Here is a 15682-nt window from a genome sequence, read left to right as displayed (position 1 = left end):
GGTCAGAACTGGGAACAGAGTTGGGCATTTCACAAACCCCATTTCACTTGATTAACACACTAACCTAAAAAGGAAATAGCCTCAATTTTAAAGATGAGAAAGCTACGGACCAGAGAGTTTACATGGCTTGTCCAAGCTCAGAGTAAACAACCAAGTCCAAATTCAAACCCAATTCCAACTTCAAATCTCTTGCTCTCTTTACACTTTTCCTGAGTAATCTCTTCATTAGACTCTGAGTCCAGTGGTCCTACTTAAGAATTAGGGCTGGAAAGATGGCTTAGCAGTTAAGGCATGTGCCTGCAAAGCCAAAGGACCTTGGTTTGATTCCCCAGGACCCACATAAGCCAGATGCACAAGGGGAGACATGCATCTGGAGTTCATTTGCAGTGGGTGGAGGCCCTGGTGTGCCCATTGTTTCTCTCCCTCTGCCTCTTTCTCTCTCAAGTAAATAAATAAATAAATTTTAAAAAAGAATTAGAGGGTGTAGGGCCATGGAAAAAATGGACCTATCACATCCTTAGACATTACTTAACTAGGAAATTCATCCTTAGACATTACTTAACTAGGAAATTCTGGAGAACCACCCCACCACTTCCTGAGGCAGGCAAAGACTCTGAACAAATTGCCAAGGCCCAGAGGAGTGGGATCACCTTCCCCCCGCAGAGGTGGTGCTTCCGTTTCAACCATCAGCCCCAGTACCAACAATATACAGAGGCTTCTCACTGTCCAGGGCTGGAGACAACAGAAAAATCCCATAGCAGCAGAATCAGAAATGCTCTGCAGGCCTTTCCCAGGTACTCAGCCACCTGCCCAAGTACTTCAGGCTTTCCTTGGATGCTTGGATGAACTCATGCAGTCTGGATCAGATATGGAGTATATGATTGTGATATCCAGTCCCTTTAAGGTCTCAAGTCATAAAACGTGCCTGTCATACTGGGGAGATGACTTAGTGAGTTAAGTGCTTTGTGCTCAAGTACCCAAGTTTGGATCCCAAGATCCCACGTAAAAGCCAGAAGCTGTGGTAGGTTTCTGTAACCCCAGCACGCTGGTGTCGAGACAGAAGAGAATTCCCCAGACGCTAATGGGCCCGCAAACCTGGCTAACACAGCAGTAAACAACATGAGGACAAACACTCAAGTTTTTTGACCTTCACACACATGCGTGTACACATACACACACACACACACACACACACACACACACACACACACACAGACACAGAGACATCCTCAGGATTCTTGGTTCTCACACATTCCACCATACACCATTCACATGAATTTGACGTTCACTTGGTTGAGGAAAATAGAAGTACAAATTTACTATCCACCTAGTGGTGGTGAAGGGAAATTGCAGGCATAGTGACGAGCAAATAATCAACTTTGTAGTGTTCAGCTTCTATAGGAACCCACAGGGGAGGAGGGACTCGGGTGTCTAGGATCCAGCAGGTGACACAAATAAGCAAAACAGTACAAGTTCCTCCCAGAGGCAGCTGCTACTGAGTTCTAATTGATTAGCCTCTGAAAATGCACATCAGCACAGCCCCACCTTGATTGTCAGCAGCAGCCAGAAATTCCGCTTTAATGGGAGGCCTCTCGAGTCTTAGAGGGCAGCTTGGTTTTCCCGCAAACACTGGGCAAGCCACGCCCAGCTGCACACGCTCTGCTGGAGGCCATCGGCACCTCCCGTAGCTGTGGTATTACGCTGCCACTCTCCAATCACCATCGCCACTGCAGCGCAGGCCCCCACCACGGGCTCAGGCTTCTGGCTTTACTGGGCACCCACAGTCACACTCCTGAGCTCTGGAGAACAACTACATCTACAGGAAGAAGGGGAAGCGGCCCAAGGAGCCACCCCAGAAGGAGCCTGCTGCCCCACGGACTAGATGGCTGACTGCTCCTGCAGGAAGCCCTCCGGACTGGGGAGGCTTTGATCTGGCTCTGAAGCCAGGGCTGCCTCTCGAAGGACTTCCAGGTGTTCCTCGGCAGCAGACAGTGACTGATCTATCCAGTCCAGGCCGCCTGTCAGGTGGCAGGCATTCCTGGTCACCAGCACCAAGTGACTGACAGACAGGAGCAAGGCAGTCATCCTAAGGGAAAAAAATAACAGGAAGTGAGGTCTTGGCACAAAAGCCTACATAGGTGCACTCTAGATTAGCATGCCCTGGGAGGTGGGTGGGCATGGAGTATTCTGAGTCTATGCACAAAGAGACTGAGGATGGCTGACTTAAACAAGGTTAATTGAAGCCTGTCTCAGATGCTCCCAACAAACCATCAAGGGGAGACTAGAATAGCTGTCTCTCATAAACTTGCTTTAAACACGGAAAGCCACCTTGTGCAGCACACCTATTAACAGCTCCCAGAGGCGTGTTTGGTGATGCAGTTTGGTTGTGGTCAATTGGATGTGCAGACCTCCAACTGCTGCCCACTTAAGGATGGGCTATATATCCCCTCTCTGTAAGCAACCCAGATTGATCCTGAATCAATAAGACCAGAGCTGACTTACTCAATGCTAAAGAAAATTTAATTGAAAATCAAACTGAGGAGTTTTCTTCGGGACTGAAAGACTCATTGTAAAATGTCCTTTATAAGGTGTGTCTGATGTGTTTGGGGCTATACTGTAGATTATTAACCCATGGGCAGAGCTGGACAGCAGTGGTAATGGAAGCAGTTTGACCATTGCTCACCTGACAACCACTGTACAACATGTCCATGGTAATATTACAAATCAAGGGAGAAAGAGAAAAACACTGTGTATGTGTGTGTGTTTATGTTTAATGGGTTTATATCTGGTGCTGGAATATGGTAACTTCATAGGGCTGAGTATAGTTGTGGGTTGGGAGAAGGTCTGGAAAGGGAGGGTTTCTGGGGATGACTGTTGAAGGGTGAGCCTCACTGTGACTGGTATGTCACACATTTTATTGCTCTGCTCACCACAGCCCCAATGGGCAGCACTCCCAACTAGGTGTGGCTACTTCTGGAGTCCAAAGATCAGCAGGAAGGAGGAATGAAGGAACAGTTAGTACTGCCGGATGTTTAACCATTAAATCCAAGCCAGAAGCCATGGCTTTTTCTCCTCAGAGGTTCAGGAAGAGGACTGGCCTCTATCATCACCTGCCAGGCTGGGCTCACTGGTTGGCTGACCATTCACATGGAACAGAATGGAAGCAAAAGTGGAGGTGACCTTGGCAACCAACCAAGACACCTCTCCCTCTAAATGACCCAGGCAGCCAACCTCACCGACTGGGTATCAGTGACCCTGCAAGGCCGCCACTCCTCTCCTCACCGTGCATCCAGGAGCTTGGGGTCCAGCGGGGGATACATCGACTTGACGACATCATCTACCCTGAGGGGAGGCAAAAAGATTGTTGTCAATTCTTCACCTTGCCAGTCTCCTTTTCTCCCTGCTTCTTGCCCATCTTCACTCCAGTCCTTCTCTTCAGAGGCCCTTTCTCAGCATGCTTCTGTGCCCACAGTGTCTAATAGAAAGATTTCAGGTTCTGCTTGCAGAACATTTTGCTTTCTATTTTGGTTTAGTTCCAATGGTAACTATGCAAGGTCACATATACGGAGTGATATTTGAGATTATTATCAAATTCAAATGGCAGTTACCAAACATGATGCTTGGTTCTACCCACTCGTATAAAAATAAACAAGAGTTATGAAAGGCAGAAAGGGAAATCTAGAGGAATAGTCACCATTTAATAGTGGTTATTTCTCCAAATTTGGGAGGACTTAGGGAGTATTCAACTTTCCAGAAAATCTATTTTTTTGTAGTGTGTGTGTGTGTGTGTGTGTGTGTGTGTGTGTGTGTGTATACAAGTGCCAGGACACATGTGTGGAGGCCAGAGGACAACCTGGAGGTCTCTGTGCTCCACCTTGAGACAGAGTCTCTTGAAACTGCAAACAAATGCTAATCTAGCTGGTCCTCAAGCTTTGGGTTCTCCGGGCTCCACCTCCCATTGTCACAATGAGCTGGGATCAAAGATGCATGTGTCACTTTGCACCTGGCTTCATGTGGGGGCTGGAGAATTGAATATGGGTAGGCAGATGTCACAAGCATTTTTAATCACTGACCCATCTCCTCAGCCCCTATTTTAACTTTTGTAAGTATCTAGTACTTTTGTATGAAGACAAACCAGGTATGTGAAAACCGTGACACAGAACACTAAAACAAAAGTCACAAGCTTAATATGGGTTCAAACTCCTTCACTGTGCTCCTTTTCCCACGTGGCTAATGTTTTAAGTCAGGTTCAGAAAAGAACTTGTACCCATTATGACTTATGGGATACAAGGCTGTGCTCCAAATCATTGCTGATAAACCATTTGGTAGAAAGGAAAAGCCAAGATGTATTGTTTGGTTTCTAATGGCACTTAAGAGTACAACGCCCCCCAGGGCCGAGGAGCCGGTGAGCTAGCAGAGGCACCATGACCCTCGGCACCTATCCCTGCCAGTCCCTTGGCTCTCAGTGGCTGCCAGGGCGAAACTCAGTCTTCTTGAAGTAACAAGCTATGAACACACCAGATGGAGCAAATGGAACAGGAAGTGCACTGGGGACAAAATGGAGAAAGCATGAGGGCTAAAGCAGAAAGCGAGAGAATTATGACAAGAAACACTGAGGAAGTGGTTGCTCTGCACCAAGAACCAGCATGGGCCACCCTCCTGGCAATGCCATTCCCTCACCTTGGCACTCGGCTAACCTTGCCCTACTCAGAAACCTGTGTCCTTATGACCTGACCTTTTAAAAAATGTTTTTATCTGTGTGTGGGAGTGTATATGTGTGTCTTGTGCACAAAGATCTCCTGCTGCTGCAAACAAATGTCAGATGCTCACACTGTTGTTTTTTTTGTTTTTTTTTTTTTTTTTGCATCAGTCTTTATGTGGGTGCTGGGGAATTGAACCAAAGGTGTGAAGGCTTTGTAAACAAGTGCCTCTACAAACTGCTAAACCAACTCCCCAGCCCCATAACTTGCCCTACCACCTTGTATCAGGAGACTGTCCAGTCCCATGAGTGGTTCTTGGACGTGACAAACAGCATGAAAAGGGTCTAGCGGATGTCAGCAGTGCACAGTACCGAAACAGTGGGCTACAGCAGGAAGGTCTAGCACATGCAGGTAGCTTGAGGGGGAAGCGGGTCTTAAGGCAGGAGCCAACTATGGGCGATATGAACCACATAATTATGCCCAGGGTGGGACAACTCCAAAGTCAGGTGATATTGTGATCTGAGTCCTACCTACTTCTCTCTCTCAGCTCACTGAAGTCCCTGGGCTGAGTTAAATCCACCAAGTCTTAGCCGGGCGTGGTGGCGTACGCCTTTAATCCCAGCACTCAAGAGGCAAAGGTAGGAGGATCGCTGTGAGTTCAAGGCCACCCTGAGACTCCATAGTGAATTCCAGGTCAGCCTGGGCTAGAGTGAGACCCTACCTCAAAAAAAAAAAAAAATACACCAAGTCTTCCACCTCTCAAAGGCCCTCATAGTTAGCCCCTATTTTTATGAGGTTCATTGGGAGGCAGGAAAAGGGCTGGTTCCTTGTGGTCCCTGGAACACACAGGCAGAGGGGTCAGGTGACTGACAGTAAGTAGCACCTTTTGGTGTTGGTCCCTTGTGCTCAGGAATATCCACACATTAACCACTAGGTGGCAGCACACACTTTGTACAGCCCTTAGCTCTAAGAAAAGCGCCTTATTTTTCCTTGCAAAATCCAGCCCATGTGAGGGGGTGGTGTCCTTGTTGACTTCAGTCCTGCCGGGTGCCTCCCACATAGGACTGTGTAGACAGCCTGGAATTTGGGAGATCTGAATGTTGTGGACGCAGCAGTGAGGGAGGACCTCCCTCTGCAAGGAGGGCATCCCCTAAATTAGTTCCTGGTATAGATACAAGCTGGACCCAAGGACACGGCCAGGAGGTCACTAGAGACAGCAGTGTGGGAACCACTGGGAAACATGTCTGCTAGCGGTCCCAGAGCCTTGGACGATGGGGTGGCAAGAGAAGGGGGGCAAAAACAGACAGCAGGCAGCTGACTGAAGGTGGGAGTGGCTACTACGGAGCTGTGGCTCTGGAGAGGTGAATCGTGGGTAAACGCCTGGGCCTGGGAGTCCCCATTCGGGGCTGCTGTGTACACACTGGGTAGTAAAGACAACTGAGGTCACCCACCTACTGTTTCTCAGCAGACGCTGGCACTGTGAGCTACCTCAGTTTCCCCCAGGGAATACGGAAACCTGAAGGCCACTAACCTGGGGCTGATCCTCTTGGCCACCACGATGATGTCGCTGACACTTGCCGAAGTCTTCATCTTCGCCCCTGAGCCCATGGTCATGGCAACGAGTTTTTCCGTCAGAGTGTGACAAATCTAATGCAGCAGGGAGGGCAGGTGGTGAGGGGTGAGTTGCCTGCGAGGCCTCTGCACCCCCACAGAGACAAATATGAACCCCCCACCTTGGGCACTGCCACAGAGCTGGCTCCTACCCTACTGCATGAAAGGAAATGGAGTGGAAAGAGGCAAAAGCCAACAGCCTGGGTGGCAGAGGGAAGCGCTTCAGATCAAGGGCAGAACCTTAGCTCAGTGAGAGGTCTAAGCTGGAGTAATCCGTCTAAGAAAAATCATGTGCTCGAAGTTCACTATTTCACTTGGTGCGGATGGGAGTGGAGGGGTGAGAAAAAGGGGAACCTTTCTACTCCTCCACCTCGGGGTCTTAGTCTTCCTAAAGGACAGTAACGCCTGCAGAAATGGGGCTGGACAAAGGCCGACTGTCCCCTGGAAGCACATTCTCCACTATGGGGGCTCATGCTAACAGTGCTCAAGGGTTATGTATATGAGCATGTTTGTGCAGGTGACGATGAAATGACTCTGGAAAAGACAGGAAAAAGGCAAAACTATGATACAACCAAAGCTCGTGACCAGCCTCCATGCTCCGCCATGTGAAGACCAAGCAGGCCTCCATCCCTGCAAAGAACCATTGCCTGCCGGTGCTTAGAGCTAGAAAACAGAGCCGAGACCAAGCCCGGAGTGCCCTAGGGAGGAAGCCCTGTGCTCTCCCTCAAGTTCCAGCCACACCACAGAGATTCCAGAGCAGATTGAGGAAAAAAGCCCCTTGAGATTCAAGAGGAAGCTCAGAAGCCCTTTCCTTTATCTGGGACCCCCCCCAATCCAATAAGATCCCCTCCAGCTGACTCATTTCCCACCACAGGTGACACTTTTCCCACTCTAAATGGGAGAGTGGGGTGTGAGGGGGCCAAGCCCAGTCCCCACTGTGTCTGGAGAAGGGAAATGTGGCACATCTTTGTTGCTCCAGTCATTATACCAAGCTATGGGTATCTGCAACCATGCCTTTGTACAGCCATGTTGATACGACCTGGACTCTGAGGCTTTCTTTGCCCCAAGAGAGATGGTCAAAGGAGGGACAGTTAAGAGATTTTTTTTTTAATATCCTGTACTGACCACTACTGGAGACAAAAGATACAGTTGCCTCTTTTGAAATCTTTAATAATTAAGGCAAAGAGATAAAGTTGCTGAAGTAAAGAAATACATACATATATTTGTATTTGGCCAAATATTTGAGATTTGAGTGTTACTATTACTCTATTAGGTAGGATAAGATCAAGCAAGAGTTGAGAAACCAACGCTGAAACTATGCAAATTGCCAAAAAAATACAAACTAGATGCAATTTTCCATAGGTTTCAAGGCCATCAAAGACCTAAGGCAACCTCCAAACTTGAAGCTCTTGTGGTTTGGATTTTTAAAAGGGGAGAAGGGGAGTTGGTGAAATGACTTAGCCATTAAGGCACTTGCAAAGCCAAAGGACCCAGGTTCAACTCCCCAGGACCCACGTTAAGTCAGATGCACAAGGGGTCACATGCATCTGGATTTCGTTTGCAGTGGCTAGAGACTCTGACGCGCCATTCTCTCTCTCTCTCTCTCTTTCTTTCTCTCTCTCCCTTCCTCCCTCCCTCTCCCCCTCTCTCTCTCTCTCTCTCTCTCTCTCTCTCTCTCTCTCTCTCTCTATCTCTCTCAAATAAATAAAAAATATTTGAAAAAAAACCAACTCTGTCCCATTTCACTACTATCACAGCCAAGACAGCTAGGGAGGACTTTGTAGCAAATAAAGTCCCAAAACAGAACTTACTCCACAGGCTGGGCTCGGTGTTAATGAAGAGGATCTGGGGAGGCTGGAAGTCCTGTTTGCCTTGGCAGCCACATGGCCTTAGGTGCATGGGTTTCCCTGCAGTTGATGAAACTATAGCTGGTGACTACCCCCAACTAGCTGTCCTTCCCACAGACCATCATGTTGAGAGGACCAGATGAAATAAAGCCTACAGATGGCCTGGAGAACCGTAATGGACCCAAGAGGCAGAAGCAGAAGCCTACAGTGGGCATCTCAAGTGTGTGCTGCTCCTACTTGTGGACAGAGAAGCTTCTCTTTTCAGATGGCGGTGACTAGTGGGGAGACTCCAAACTCGAGCTCAGGGAACACTGCGGAATAGGTGGCTGAAAGAAGGTAAACCCCAAAGGACGGGGAGACGTGCTTTGGAATGCTGTCTTCTGGACATGAGGTGGCCACTGCAACCATGACCTCACAGTGGCTGTTTGTTACCTGCACAAGACCTGCACAATGCTGGGTCCATCAGAATCTCATCCTGGATGATGGAGGAGAGCAACAACAACAAGACATCAAGGGCTGGAGAGATGGCTTAGTGGTTAAGGCACTTGCCAGCAAAGCAGAAGGACCCAGGTTCAATTCCCCAGGACCCACATGAAGCCAGATGCACCAGGTGGCACATGCATCTGTAGTTGCAGTGACTAGAGGCCCTGGCACACCCATTTTCATTCTCTCTCTCCCTCCACTTTCTCTCTCTCTCTCAAATAAATAAACAAAATATGTTTTAAAGACATTCAAATAGGACTAGAGAGATGGCTTAGCAGTTAAACACTTGCCCGTGAAGCCTAAGAACCCCAGTTCAAGGCTCAATTCTCCAGGACCCATGTAAGCCAGATGCACAAGGTGGTGCATGTATCTGGAGTTTGTTTGCCATGGCTGAAGACCCTGGTACACTCATTCTCTCTGTCTGTCTGTCTCTGTCTCTCTCTTTCTCTCTGTTGCTCTCAAATAATTAAAATAAACAAAAAATACATATTAAAAAAAGACATCAACATAGAAGAGGGTCTAGTTGGAAAGAAGAATGGAAGGGGAATTAAGAGGAAGGGGGAGAGGGGACCCAAGAAAGTAATGGGAGGGGATTATGATCAAAATACGTTATGTACATGTATAGAAAGTGTCAAAAACAAGTTTTTAAAAAAGAACTCTCAAGTATGACGCTAAGGAAAGGCTACTTGTGAGAGTGGTCTAGTGCCCTCAATGGCACAGGGAACTTAAGAGTCTTACCTTCAAGATGGCGATGCAGTGAGACATGAGGCCCCTGGGGAGACAAGGAGAAAGTGTCAGCACTGATGGACAGGGCCCACCTCCCTCCAGCAACACCTCCTGTTCTTCATCCAGCACCAGACAGGCAAGGCAGGCACCACTGGGTGGGCAAAATGCCCCAGTGCTAAAGTGCACCCGCCTAATCTGGTCCTCCAGCTGACTCTGCTCCCATCAAGAGAAACTTTCTAGAGCTCCATATGCCCTGCGTGTCCGTCCCCTCAGGCTTAGTACGCATCCCTCTGGGACACACTTCATGAAAGCTTCCTCCACCTGCCCACCCCAGCTGAATCTAGACACCGTCTCTTCCCTGCACCCCTGTATTCTGTGCAGAGATCCTCTAGTTTCTATAACATTCTATGTCACATAAGTCTACTGACCCATCATTTTCAAATCTGCAGGGCCTGGCCCCCATGCCTGCCCATAGTGCCCCATAAACATGTGTCAGTGAATAGAATGCTATGGGACTAAGAAAGAAGTGACATGAACTTTCCAAAACTAGACCAAGAGCTGGGCGTGGTGGCGCACACATTTAATCCCAGCACTTGGCAGGCAGAAGTAGGAGGATTGCCGTGAGTTCAAGGCCATCCATCCTGAGACTACATAGTGAACTTCGGGTCAGCCTGGGCTAGAGTAAGACCCCACCTAGAAAAAGAAAAAAAAAAAACTGGACCAAGAGGCTCCTGTTAGACAAAGAGGTCTTTGGGATATACTTCTGGAGTGTAAATATCAAAATTCCAAAACAGGCTGGGTCCAATGGTGTACACACAACTTTTGGCCCAAGATTCAAGTGGCAGAGGTTGGAGAATCACTGTGAGTTCAAGGCCAGCCTGAAGCTGCGCAGTGAGTTCTAGGTCATCCTGGGCTACAGTGAGACCCTACCTCAAAACAAACAAAAAAGTATCGTGAGTAGCCCAAGGATGACCCAAGCATACTGCATACTGCAGGCTGTTACGACAAACATGCAACAGACTTCATGCCCAATGGCCTGAGTGTTCAGGTCTACAGAATGGGAGGAAGGGGTGCAAGACTGAACACTGTCATGCCCCAAGGCAACCTCCTCCATGATGGCAGTGAGGAGTGCACTGAGTGCCCAGAGGAATTCTCTAGCAGTAGAAGCCAACGGGCCATCCTCCAAGAGCTGGAGGGAAAGCAAAAGGTCCCCAAGGACTCACGAGGCATCTTCAATCCAGTCTTCATTCTCCAGGATGGCCTCGATGTGAGGGTTGCTGATGACGACGTCGTCCAGTTCTAACTCAGAGGGCTCAGACTGGGTCTCCATGGCACCAATGAGATCCACGATAGGCCTGCAAGGAAAGGCCATGGTTATGGTTTCACGACCGGCAACTGCAGCTTGAATGTCCCTTTCTAAAGGCCGTGTATTAAAGGTTTGGCCCCCTGGATGGCACTACTAGGAGGTGGTGGAACCTTTAGGAGGTTGGGCCTGGTGGGAAGTCCTTAGGTCACTGGACAGGCGCTCAGGGGCACTATGGGACACTGGCCTCCCCTTCTGCTGCTGCTACCCACCCCATCACACTCTCCCCAACATGACCATCCGTCAGTATAAAAGCAGTGAGTCCATCTGATCATGGACCAGAACCTCGAAACCCATGAACTGAAATAAACCTTTTCCTTTTGTGAGGAAGTTGTCTGAGGTATTTGTTACAGTGACTGACGAGAAGCTACCTAATACACTCCCACTCCCAGACCCACAAAACATGGACCAAGTCAGCAGGTTAGAGCAGAGGTCACTTGTCCTGTATACAGACTCCAGTACAGTGTGCCCACAGTGGAGGGCAGGGCACATGGGTAAATAGTGAGTCAGGAGGCAGGCTAAGGCACCAATGTATAAGTGAAACAGAATGAGATAAGCCACCAGAGAAAAAGCAGAACCAAAACCATCCATTTAAAAACAAACAAAAACAGAGAAATGGCTTAGCAGTTAAGGCACTTGCCTACAAAGCCTAAGGACCCAGGTTCGATTCTCTAGGTCCCACATAAGCTAGATGTACATAGTGGCACATGCATCTGGAGTTCGTTTGCAGTGATTGGTGGCCCTGGTGTTCCCATTCTCTCTGTCTGTCTCTCTCCCTCTCTCTGTCTGTAATAAATAAAGAAACCTTAAAAAGGTGGGGGGCTAGAGAGATGGCTTAGCAGTTAAGGCACTAGCCTGCAAAGCCAAAGGACCCACGTTTGATCCTCCAGGACCTACATAAGCCAAATGCAAAAGGTGGCACATGCATCTGGAATTTGTTTTTGCAGTAGCTAAATGTCCTGGCATGCCCATTCTCTCTCTCTCTCTCCTCTCTCTCTCTCCATATATATATATATATATATATATATATATATATATATATATATATACACACACACACACACACTTACATATATATATTTATATTTATATATATGTATATGTATATATATGATGTATATGTGTGTGTGTATCTCCAGCAATGAATAAATAAAAATTTGAAAAATGAAAAACAAAAAAAGGTCAGGTGTGATGGTGGCACATACCTCTAAACCCAGCACTTGAGAGGCAGAGGTAGGAGAATTGCTGTGAGTTCAAGGCCACTCTGAGACTACATAATGAATTCCAGGTCAGCCTGGGCTAGAGCGAGACCCTACCTCAAGAACAAACAAACAAAAAAAAAAATACAGTAACAAAACGGTACTAGGCAGGACAAAATAATCTCCCTTCACACTTACTTTCCCTTCAAACCTAGACTGGTATGGAAAGGTTAAGATTCTGACGCCCATGCCACCCTGCACCCTCTGCCTGGTCTACATTACTCCTGAGGACCTCCTGCTCCATCCTCCAAGTAAAATCACCTCCTCCTTTATAGCAGGGCTCTGTGGAACCCAAGCCACTAGAAAAGTCCTTGCAGAGCCTTCCTGGATCACATAAAGGGGCATTTACAAATTATTAACCACTCCTCCACAGAGATGCTGATGGAATCAAGATAAAGGAGCAACAGAAACTAAGGGCTGGTTGCCAGGTTCCTTAAGGATCAACTTCAAATCCCTGAACTGAAAACAGTACCTCACTTGAAAAATCTATTTCACATGAAAATGAATTATGTGGGGCTGGAGAGATGGCTCAGCAGTTAAGCACGTGCCTGCAAAGCCTAAGGGCCCAGGTTCGATTCCCCCAGTACCCATGTAAAGCAAGATGCAAAAGGTGGTGTATGGGAGTTCATATACAGTGGCTAGAGGCCCTGGCGAGCCCATTCAGGTACCACTGAAGAGAAACAAAGTTTTCCTCGGGCTTCCTGTTGTGAGCCCCAGGTCTCTCCGCGCCCCTCTCTGGTGCACTCACTTGGAATCATAGTGCTGCAGCAGGTCTCGAGGCCTGCAGTAGCGCTGCCTGCAGACCACCACCAAGGCTGCGAACGAGGCCAGGAAGATGGTGGCCAGCACGCCTATGGCGACGATCACCACGGTCTCCATGCTTCCAGGGGCTCGCGATCCAGTCCGCTCACATCCTCTAAGCAAGGTGGTGCTGGAGAAAACACAAGCTCGAGGCAGTCCTAGTAAAGACACAGCAAAAGTGGGGAGGGGGGCGGCTGAACTTGGCACGCTCAAAGTGGCAAATGACGTGGGAAAGGGAGGTCTGGCTACGCCAAGTCACCTGTAGACCCAAGAACCTGAGAGAAGCAAGCTGCATTTCATCCCATGTCCCAATCAGCCTTTTCTTTTACTATAAAAGTTTACTCCCCAGTTGGACCAAGATGGCTTTGGACAAAAGGAAACATTTTCAGTAGCACTGATGTTTTCACATCTACCAAAAAAAAATGTGTGTGACAGAGCACCTGACGGAGGGGAAGGCATGGTTGTACTTTGTGAGGAGTCCTGTGTCCTGGGAACTCTGTATGTGTTAACTCGTCCAGCAATAACCCTTGGAGGCAGGTCTTGGCATCCCTACTTTATAAAGAGGAAAATGAGGTTAAAGAGTTTGTCGAAGTCTATATAGTTGGGAAGGAGAAAATCGCTCCATTAAGCCAAAATCGATATTGGCCTTCCTTCTCTCTAAGGAGGAATGACTGAAAACTCTGTAATGGGTGCTGATGGCCATTTTCAGTGTTAGGACTTGCTGAAGTCCTCACAGCCTACTTAGGAGCATTTGGGAGGTCCTTTCACATCGATGGTCATGCATGGCTGAACAACAACAAGGGTCTGTCTGGAGAAATGTGCCATCAGGTAATGTGGTCATTGTCAAGCGCCACAGAGTGAACTTACACTACACCATGGAATCTTATGGGACCACCATTATATACATAATCTATCTCTTGCTAGAATGTTATGTGGTGTAAAACTGCATGCTACACTCAGAGGCCGGAGAACCAGGCCATCCCACATAAGTACCCACATGGTGTCCCACCTGAGACAACTCTCCTCCCCTCTCAGGGCTTAATGTCTGCACCTATAAAAAGGGATGCTCTGTCTTAAGAGCTTATAAACAACCTCAGGGTGGTGCATCTCCTCTACCTGTACTTAAGACCATGCTCCAAGCCTGGGAGGATCCCAATGTGCTTGGTTGTCATTCAGCGAGCCTACACTGATCATCTACCATGCAGCAAGCACCGAGCTGAATTCTAAAGGAGCCAGTGGGAAGGATGACAAGTAGAGAAAGCGCTCCAGCTCCTTGTGGCTGGGCGCTGTGCAGAGTGCCGAGCCAGAGACTGTAAGTGCATGACACGTCCCGACAAAGTCTTCTTCTCAGGGATGGAGATGCCTGAGCTGGTGGTGGAAGGACGGGGTAAGAGTTCGTAACGCAGACAGGATGGAGACTTTGCTGGCCTCACGTGCCAAGGAGGAGGCCTTCTCACGGGTACCCACTGCTGCTCTGAGACAGGGCTTTCATCTTTATGTCTCCGCGTGGAGAGAAGGAAAGCCGAGAGGAGGCATCCCTGGGGTCTGCTTCGGTGTCCCTAGCCCGGTGGCTCTGCATACTGCCCCTCCTTGTCCACACCCTTTGATCTGTTTTCCTCTGCACTAGACTTTTCCCTCCAGGGTCCCCTCCTGGGGGTTCCCCTCCTCCTCTGTTCTGTGCCCTAGGCTTGCTGCTCCAAGACCACCGCTTGCTCTTCTGTATTTGTATGCGTTCCAAGTGTGCCTCTCTCAGTCTTTTTTCCTCTCTGTGTCTGTCTTTTCTCGAACTTTCCCTCCGCCTTCCTCTGTGACTTGTCCGTGTGGGCGTTTCTTTGTGCGCTTTTCTTTGCTCTTTGTGTATATTCTCTTTCAGGGTAACTTTTTTTCCTCCCCCTTTCAGTCTTTCTCCCGGTCCCCCTTCCCCCTCCATTCGGTCCTAAACCCACCAGGATTAAACCCCACGGCCCCCCTCCCCCCTACGCCCGCCCACCGCCCGGCGGCACCGGGGAGACGAGAGAAGGACCCGGGCATCCATCGCGCTCCCGCTTTGGTGCCCACCCAACGGGCGCGCAGGCGGGGCCCGCGGCGACGAAGCCCAGCGCCCGCGGCCCGCCCGCCCGCCCGCCCGCCCGCCCGCGCGCGCGGGGACCCTCCCGCCGCTCACCCACCTCGGGGCGCCGCTCCGGGCGCTCGGGCTCCCCCGCCGCGCCGCCCACGGCCAGGTCCGAGCGCGGCCCGCAGCGGGGCATGCCGGGAGCGGGCGGGCCGAAGACCCAGACCCACCCCCGGCGTGGGGCGGCCCGGGGCCGGCGCGCTCAAATCCCCCGCTGCCTGGCGCCGCCGTCCCCGCCAGGGCCTCCCCCCCCGCCCACCCACCCACCCGTGCCGCCCGGAGATTGGGGCCGCCGGAGGAGAGGCCCCGGGGCCGCCGGGAGACAGCCACGGGCGACCCGAGGATCCCTCCAGCTGGCCTTCCCCTGTGTGGGGGGGGGGGCGGGGGAGAGCACCCACAGTTGCCACAGTGGCACTGGTCACCCGGCCAGCCTGCTGGCCGCGGACCCAGTGAAGGGACTCATTAGCTGTGGGCAACTTGCCTCTCTCTGTCTTCTGGTTAGTAAGCAACCTCCGAGTTGGCGGTAAGGTCAATGACACACAGCTTACTGTGCGTTGAAGAGCCCCTGGCCCAGGGTGCAGCAGACAGGACAATGGCAAGACCCAGACTGACAGCTGGCCAGCAAGGGACCCTGGGTGGCACTCCTGCCCCTGGCCCCACGGCAAAGGGGATGTACATCACTTGTGTGGGCACTGCCCCATCCTCCTAAGGGCCATCCGTATATTTCCTTGAGATGTGGTGGGTGTGACTGTCTGTCTGTCTGTCTGTCTCTCTCTCTC

At 49.9% G+C, this 15682-nt stretch overlaps 1 protein-coding gene across 1 annotated transcript; it reads right to left on the bottom strand.

The window, feature by feature from the left end:
* Positions 1-1293: 1293 nt before the first annotated feature.
* Positions 1294-15015, bottom strand: Tmem98 (transmembrane protein 98). The gene is made up of 7 exons (XM_045159784.1): positions 14959-15015; positions 12738-12948; positions 10591-10722; positions 9380-9413; positions 6232-6347; positions 3283-3342; positions 1294-2086 (listed from the first exon to the last, which is right to left on the bottom strand). The coding sequence occupies exons 2-7, from the start codon at positions 12866-12868 to the stop codon at positions 1879-1881; spliced, it is 681 nt and encodes a 226-aa protein (XP_045015719.1). The 5' UTR covers positions 12869-12948; positions 14959-15015; the 3' UTR covers positions 1294-1878.
* Positions 15016-15682: the final 667 nt, after the last annotated feature.

Source organism: Jaculus jaculus, chromosome 9 (genome assembly GCF_020740685.1).
Source record: "Jaculus jaculus isolate mJacJac1 chromosome 9, mJacJac1.mat.Y.cur, whole genome shotgun sequence".
Classification (NCBI taxonomy): Eukaryota; Metazoa; Chordata; class Mammalia; order Rodentia; family Dipodidae; genus Jaculus; species Jaculus jaculus.
Note: the sequence above shows the minus strand (reverse complement) of the source record. Positions and strands in the feature narration are given on the sequence as shown.

Bases quoted from the DNA above. Each gene is read 5' to 3' on its own strand.
- Tmem98 (XM_045159784.1), bottom strand. From the start codon at position 12,868: ATGGAGACCGTGGTGATCGTCGCCATAGGCGTGCTGGCCACCATCTTC. The intron at 3,343-6,231 runs GTTAGTGGCCTT...GCCTCCCCTCAG, and splicing joins GCCAAGAGGATCAGCCCCAG to GGTAGATGATGTCGTCAAGT. The intron at 2,087-3,282 runs GTGAGGAGAGGA...TTTTTCCCTTAG, and splicing joins CCCAAGCTCCTGGATGCACG to GATGACTGCCTTGCTCCTGT.